General features: G+C 50.6%; 1 protein-coding gene across 1 annotated transcript in view; it reads left to right on the top strand.

Moving 5' to 3' along the window:
• Window positions 1-364: 364 nt before the first annotated feature.
• The window catches only part of PLA2G6 (phospholipase A2 group VI), a 26,216-nt gene continuing 18,453 nt past the window's right edge, over window positions 365-8,127 (top strand). Inside the window, exons 1-4 of the mRNA XM_019543905.1 lie at window positions 365-450; window positions 5,408-5,647; window positions 6,052-6,267; window positions 7,741-7,921. Coding sequence (XP_019399450.1) covers window positions 5,439-5,647; window positions 6,052-6,267; window positions 7,741-7,921 — 606 coding nt within the window. The 5' untranslated portion in view covers window positions 365-450; window positions 5,408-5,438. The remainder of the gene's footprint in view (window positions 451-5,407; window positions 5,648-6,051; window positions 6,268-7,740; window positions 7,922-8,127) is intronic.

Raw genomic sequence — 8,127 nt, 5'->3', positions numbered from 1 at the left:
GCTTGGCCTGGGACCCACAGGAGGCTGGAGGAAAGGCCCTAGTGGCCTTAACTCCCTGCACCCAGGTAAGCTGCTCAGGCCCAGTCCGGGTCCCCTTGGTTGCTGCGAGGCACAAAGCAGGGGCTGAGACTGGCCGGGGAAGGTTATCACGTGACTGTCCCTTTAAGGGGTGGGGGAGGAAGCCATCCTCCCCTCACAAAGATGGCTACCGCCCTACTGTCCAGCCTCAACTTCCGCCTCGATCTAGCAGACGTCTCCGGAATTGCAACACGCAGCGAGAGGCCGGGGGCGGAAGGAGGCTTGGCGTCTTAAAAAAGAGCCTGTGATTGGTCGCAAAGGGAGGGTGGTGCGGGGGTGAAAGAGCGGGCGCTGTGACTTGCGGGCGCTGGTCACGTGGCTGGGGAGGACTTTTGTTGGCGGAAGTCGGGTGCTGGGTCAGTGACTCAGGAGGTGAGTGCGGCGGGGGCGGGGCTCTGCGCGGTCTGTGTCCTCCGCCTCCCCTCGGTCATCCTGCCCCACCACGTGGCAGCCCGGGCTTGACGCCCCGCCCCGCGCGCACGTGCTGGGGGGTACCTGTAGGGCGTGGGTGGGTGTTTGCCCCTGGGCATGGACTGCTTCCCCCGCCCCAGCCCGGCACCCTGGCTCGAAGGGGGTGTCCATGCGGGCATCAGGGAGGAAGGAGCCACCTGAGCGAAGGGTCAGCGAGGGCCTGTGGGGAGGTGCGGAAATCCTGCCAGCTGTTCCAGGAACAGCTTTGGGGAGAAGGAAGTCGCTGGCTGCAGGCACCAGTGCGTCCTCATTGACTTTGTGTCTCCATGGGGACTTTTTTTGGCCACACCAGCTTTCTGTTCCCCTTTCCCTGGGTATTTTTTATTTCTCCTGTATTTCTGTTGCAGGGGTGGGGATAAAGGGCTGCTTATAAAGCCAGGTTTTTTTCGGTCATTTTCTCCTTTGTGCTCTCCCCCTCCTCCCCTTTGACACATTCAGCATTTTTCTTCTTCTGTGATGTGGATCTGGAATAAAAGAAAGATCTTTCCCTCCCCTTCCCTTAGCGTTATGCTTGCTGCCATTTATAAAGACCTGCCTTACATGTTTATAATGCTTCCCTCCCATTTATAAAGACTGACCAACTGGGGATGAGGATGCCTGACCTCATCCTTGTTCCAGCTTCTGTTCCTGTAGTGTCTGTTTTGGGCCCTTTGTTTTCTCTGCAAAACAAAATGGTCAATGGAGCTGTCCAAGATCCTAAATCCTTTGGTGAACTCTCTCTCTGGAGGAAATGCAGGTCTGGGACCCTGTCTGCACAAGGAACAATGTTTAATCTGTCTTGTGATGGCAAACACCAGTTGAGCTCTCCCCTAGTGTCACCAGCAGTAGGAGCCCCCCCTGTGAAAAGCGTGGTGTCGGAAGCAATGTTCATTGGCTGTTGTAGAACCAAAGATAAGAAGCCCTCCACTGTTTGTTGAATCCCTTCACATGTTGCTTTCCACCAACTTGGGGTGGTCATGGAATTCAGTCACCTTTTGGGCTGGGGTTAATATTGGGGTTGTGGTGTTCTTGATATGTTTTACTCCAACTTGTTTGAGTAACAGCAAATGCAGCCTTTTCCCACTTCTTCTGAGTTTTTAACTTCTTTATATGAGCATTCAGTTTTCCCTGCTTTGAGGAGGGTTCAGGGTTGGAGAATCCCTTGTTTGACAAATGGAGCCTGTGAGCAGCCACTTTTTGCTTTTTATGGGATCCTATAATCCAAGAGAAAAGGGCTTCCTCAGGTCCAGGTGGCTTTTGTGAACAAAAGAGGCCTGTGAAACTCTGTCCTCTTCCTCTATGCTGGACCTGTCTCCCTTTTTGAGGAGCTCAGGGTGTTGTTGTCTGTATCACTTCCAGGGCGTTTGAGAGGGCTGCTGAGCTACTGACTTGCTCTTGCTCCATACCCCCCAAACCCAGAAATGAGGCAGGGAGGCTGTTCTGATGGAGCTCTCACGGCGCTTGACTTCTGTCTTCAGCCTGTTGAGAGTCCTTGCACAGCAGCTTCTGGGTTTGGCAGGTGTGGAGTAGGAGTCTGTGGGCAGGTGCTTTTCTTCATGGCTTTCCCTAGACCACTGTGGAAGCAACATAGATGCGCCTACTGGGTATGTGCAGAACTGCTCAGCTGCTCCCTCCTCGTTTCAGGTTCCAGTGCAAGGAGCCCCAATTTCAGGTCTTTCAATGACTCAAAAGCAATAGGAGCCTGTATGCTCTGTTTATATGTTTAATGGGATTGGAATCTTAGTTCTAAGGTCCTTTTGGAGTCTCCTTGTGCCTGTCACTGATAGTTGCTTCCCTTACAGATGTAACATCTGCCAGCAAAATTTTCAAAATGACAGGCTTTGATGGCATCCATGTGCAGACTGCCCTATAAACGGAGTAGTCCAAAGCTGCTGTCCCAGATTCTGGGGCAGGGCAGTCTCATTTTTGTCTTGGGTATCTTTTAACAAAAGCATTTTTTCCCAAGGCTTGCAAACTGTGGAAAGGTTGGTTGCAAATAGTGATAGGTCTATAGGTTAATTCTTTGTCGTAGAGACCTTCGGGGTTGTTTGCTGCTTTGGATGTCATGGCTAAAGATCTTTCACTTCAGGCTAGAAGTGACTTACATAGACCTGATCCTGTGTTTAGACACCATGTGCTTGCTGAATTTCTTCTGTTTCCAGAAAGACTTAAAACCGCTCTCTACTGGGCACTAGCAGCTTCTGTAGCAGCTGTTGTTCTTCATGTGCAGGCTGTTGATGAAGAAGTCTGTTACCTAGAGCTTGATTCATACCTTTTATTGCTAAACTTTCTCTTCTCAAGACTGATCTGTGATTAGGCTGGATGTTGCATATGGGCAGGGAGGGTTTCAGTTACTGTTATGAATGCCGCAAGAGTGTGATGGTGGGGAAGTTTGCGCCATAGGAGTGCTGAGGGGTGCTGCTGAGATGGGTGGAAGCAGTATTATGAAGGAGAAAAATAAGTTCTGTAGAAAAGAAACGTGCCAGATAATGTGTGGCCTCTGCAGTGCTGCACAGACCCTCCTTCCTTCCTCCTCTTTGCTTCAGGGAGATGAAGGACTTGAAGCTTAGTTCATCCATGAAAGAACTCAATGCTGAATGTAGTGGAGATCAAGGATGTCTGCAAAACTGGCTTTGTAGGTGCGTGGTGGGGGGAAGCAGGGCTACGTGTGAGGGGAGTATGGAGAAGAGCTGGGCCGTTTGTGGAGGGAATGGAGACCCGCAAGAAAGAGATGGTAAATGGTGTCAACAGCACTGTTGTGCGTGCCTCAGGACTCTGGGATGTTTTGGGATGCCTGGCTTTCTAGCTGATGGCCAGCATCATACAGACTTCTTTAAATTTCCCCCAAACAAAAAGGAGTCTTGTTAAGGGTTGGGTATTTGACTGGTCAAATATTGGCAAAAACCTGTCAATGGATCCAAATAAAACACACACGATCATAAATTTTCCATTAAGAAATTTGTCAAAAACAACAGAAATTCATATTTCTGTCAGTAAAACTACAAAAAATAGTTTTTTGTAAAATTGCCATAATCTTTGGTCAAAAAAATATTGATCAGTCAATGGACTGCATATTTGACCAGTCAGTTGACCAGCTTCCCAAACCTAGTTTTGTTAAAAGCCAGTTACAGCTGCTTGAGAGAATAGTTTTCTAATATTGCTATAAAAAGGCCAGGAACACCCTAGTTAATTTATCAGACATTGCATGCAGCCTGTATTTATGATTTCACCTTCACTTTATCCGTTTCCTTTTACTTCCTTCTCTGTGCACAGCATGCAGCTTTTAACATTCTCTGCAAACAGTTGGTGAAGCACGTCAGCAGGCGTACATCCTCCTTCGTCGCTGGAATTAACTTGGCTATGGTTGTTACAGCCATAACTTTCCTTGATGATAGTGCATGTAGTTTAAACAGCATTAATACGCCCAAACAGTTTCCCCTTGTTTAGCAATCCCAGAGCAGAACCTGGACTGACAGAATCATCTGCTTAACCTGCACCACCCACACAAGCCATTTCCTTCAACACAGCCCAGGCTGACATTGCATACAGCAAACAAACTACTTCATAATTGTTTCTGTATCCATGTTAAAGTGTGTACAGTCAGGCCCTGATCCAGCAAATGCTTTGCTGTTATGAGAAATCCCCTCTGCTCCCCCGGGAGGTATACTTGGATTTTTGCTTGAGGTAGTGAGGTCAAATGCATACCTGTGCAAGACTTCGCCTCAGTGTGGAGGTTGACGGTGAGAGTCATGGGAAAACAGGGATGTAAGGGTTGTCACCTAATCCATCTCTCTGCCTTTACTTCAGGGTTGGCAAAATGCAACCTGGGGGCCAGATGCGGCCTGCCAGGCCATTCTATGCAGCCTGCAGGGCCCCTAAAAACTTAGAAAATTAATATTAATCTGCCCCTGGCTGCCTATCGTGCAGCCCTCAATGGGTTGCCAAAACTCAGTAAGTGGCCCTCCACTCAAAATAATTGCCCTGCTTTAGGTGAAGTTGACCCTACCTGACCGATTCCTAACAAATGTTTGTTTCTCTTGCTCTGAAATGCCTCCAGTGATGGAGCATCCACCACCTCCTTAAGACATCTGTTACAGCAATGGTGCTCAACCTTTTTTGCCTGGTGGGCTATATAGACAGTGCCCAGTCCATTGGGATCCAGGCCGCAAATCTGGCACCTGGAGTAGCTGCAGGTTGAGCAGCCCTGTGTTACAGTACTTTACTTATCTAACTGTGGTAGTGAGCTAGAAAGTGATGGTAAGACAAAAATCATAGTTGTGGTTAGCATGGGGTAGCTGAGAGGGTAGCTAAGGGCTTCCCTCCCTTGTATAATTCATGTTGGGTGTAAAGCACTGGGCTGGCACTTGAGACCTGGACCCAACCTCTCACCCTGCGCCAGGAATCCTGTGTGACCAAGGCCAAATCACTTAATCTCTTTGAGGCTCAATTTTCCATCTCTAAAATGAGCATAAGAGTCCAGCCTGTCTCCCTTTAACTGTCCTGTATATTTAGACTGTCCCTTACAGGGATCATTTCTTAGTGTGGCGCAACTCAGAGTAGGGCCTTGATCCTGACTGAGGCCTCTGGAAATTACTGTGTCCATCAGTCTCAGGATCAGGCAATCTGGCCTGCTGGAAGTCTGTTCTATTGATTCATGATGCATAGCCCTTAGGTCTTCTGTCCACTTTACGCTGGTCTGGGGGGAAGCTGAGGACAGTACTGCTTGTCTCAAGAGCCCCATCTGCTGGAGCTTCTGAAGCATCAGTGGGCAGCCTGTTGGGGTTAGGGGAGGGAGAAGCTGGGCTGAAGGTCACTGAATGATGGGGGCACCAGGGCAGGGGCTGATGCAAGTTGAACTTGGTGGTGTCATTTCTTTCAGGGTGAGTGGGACAGGACAGCTCATCTCAAAGATGCAGTTCTTCGGTCGAATTGTCAGTACTATTAACAGTGTCACCAACCTGTTTTCAAACCCATACCGGGTAAAGGAGGTGCCCTTGGCAGAGTTTGCATCTCATACGCGCCTGAGGGAGGAGGGCAGGGTCACCCTGTACAAGAACAATGCAGCTCGCTCCTGGGACTGCCTGCTGGTGAACCCCCAGAATCAGCTGGTTGCCTTCCGGTGAGTGGCAGAGCAGCCATTCCTCTTTGGGTTGCTTTCTTGGTGAGAGAGTGGTGATTTCCTGTGGATGGCCACCTCTCCCGATTCCCCAGGTCTGTGAGAACAGGGGATAGAAATGCTTGCCTGGCTGTAAATGGTAGCCACTGTGGATAGGAGGGTCTGTTCTAAGAGGGGAGAAGTGCCCTGACAGTCATTGATGCAGGAATGGACATAGTTCCTTTGTATCAGTAGGAGACTTCCTCCACACCTCGGCATGAATATTCATTCACCCAGGGAGCAAGCAGAGAGATTCTGGGACTGGGGCGTGTAGGAAATCACTGTCTCCCTGGTGCTAGCAGTGGTGTCTCCTGGCCTACTTGGAAAGGAGATGAGCAGCATTCTTACTCCCTTTTCCTTTTCTCCAGGATCTTCCAGCTGGACAACGAGGTGGAAGCTGCCAGGCACTTTGAGCAGTATGCACGGCAGCTGCGCCCCTTCTATGAGAGCTCCCAGCAGCCTCTGCAGCTGGAGGTCCTCCAGCAGCTGAGTGACTGTTTCCGCAGCCACCCCAGCTGGTCCCTGGCCCATGTGGCAGTGGAGATGGGACTTCGGGAAAGCTTCCAACACAACCACATCCAAAGGCAAGAGCTGAGGAGCTCTCCTCTGAGTTAATTCCCCAGAGAAGAGAGGGAGCCCAGGCCAGCACGTTCAAAAGGAGGTGCCTCACTCTGTAAAGCAGGCCCTGAATAAAAGTTGGGCTGCTTTGGCAGCCTCCCCTAAATCAAACTGCAGGTAGTACCCTAGGTATCTTGCTTAGTCAAATGGTAAAGGGGATGGCTGCCTGCCCATTCTGGAAGAATGTATACCTACTATACCCCATGTGATTTACCAAGGTCCAAACCCACACCTTTTGAGCTCGAGGAACAAATCAATTAGCTAGTAGTTGTAGTAAGGATGTTACTGCCCAGATTAGTAGTGCCCAACCACTTCACCCTGTGGGCTGAATTGGTGTACCTGGGTTTGTCCACAGGCTGGATCTGGCCAGTGGGCTCAATCTGGTGCATAGGATTTGCACGGCAGAGGCCAGAACTGGCTACAGAGGGGTGTGCAGCCTGACCCTGATCTAGCCACCCAGGGAGACGGGGAGTGGCCTAGCTCTGATGTGGGGTGCAGCAGTCTGGCCCCAATCCTGATGCATGTGGGGGCACAGGGTAGAGTGGCCCTGATCTGTATATGTGGGGATGGGGAGCAGCCTGGCCCTGATGTGGTTGTGCAGTATGTGGGTGGAGGCCGAGCGGCCCAGCCCTGATCCAGACACATAGTGGGATGCAGATGGGGAGCAGCCTAGCTTGGTACAGATGCATGGAGGGCAAGCCCAGCCCTGATCCCGTTGTACAGCAGTGGTCCAGCCAGGGTCTGATCTGACCATATGGAGCTTCCACCACTCTCCTGCCACCAAATTTTGCTACCTATGGGGATCCCCATGGGCTATTTGGCCTGGCACTGTGAGCCAGATTTGGCCTGAGGGCTGGGGTTTGAGCAACCCTGATCTAGATGGTCCACTCATTCAGATGGGGTTGTGACACAGTTTGTGCAAGCGTCTTATGCAAATAACTAGAAGGGAGGAGGGATGTTCTCCCTGGATCACAAGTGCTGGAAAGCTCTTTGTTTGAGATGCTGCATTCCCCTTTAGCAGGATCTGGGGAGATGTTTGTTTTGAGGAGAAGAAAAACTTGAAAGGAGTTGAACAGGTGCTTAGACATGAGGGAGGTAGGAAGGGTCTGGGTACAATTCTCTATGAGGATGCTGCAAGTCAGTGATGAGGTGTGTCAGCAGAGCTATATGGTGGCTCCATAGCTGGCATAGCAGAGATGCTAAGAGGCTGGTCTGAGGGACACGGGCATGGATGGCTAAGGACAGAAAAGCCTTGTACAGCGCTTGCGCTGCTGCTGCTATTGCCTTGCCTTCACAAAGTGCTTGGGTCTAACTTGATTGTTTAACGAGGCTTTGAAGCAGGTGTCTGTGAGGCAACTGTACATTGAGGGTCCCTGTATTCCAGGAAAGAGGGCCCCTGCCTTGGGCTCATGCTGTGTTTTATGCCTCTTGTGCTGCAGCTGTTTGAACAGCACCCAGTGTGAGGATGACTGCACCCCGCTACACCTGGCCTGCCGGAAGGGAGATATTGAGTGCCTACGGGAGCTGATGGATTGCCATGCCCGGCTGGATATCACTGACAAAAATGGGGAGACGGTCTTCCATTATGCTGTCCGAGGCGGTAGCCCTGAGATAATAGAGGTGAGTGGGAGGAGAAGCAGCCTGGGAGAGGGGCTGGTTGAGGAGGGGAGTGCTAAGGAGCCCCTTATTTGTAGGGGGAGGGGCAGGATGAAAGAAGAAAGGCCAGTGCTGGAGGAGGTAGGACCAGGGCTTTCCACTTCTGGAGGAGAGTGAGCCAGCTGGTTCTACTGCTACATGAAAGGGGTGGGGTAGAGAGGCAATAGTGT

This window comes from Crocodylus porosus, unplaced genomic scaffold, assembly GCF_001723895.1.
Source record: "Crocodylus porosus isolate Cpor-Errol unplaced genomic scaffold, CroPor_comp1, whole genome shotgun sequence".
Taxonomy (NCBI): domain Eukaryota; kingdom Metazoa; phylum Chordata; order Crocodylia; family Crocodylidae; genus Crocodylus; species Crocodylus porosus.
This window is presented reverse-complemented; position numbering and strand designations above follow the sequence as displayed.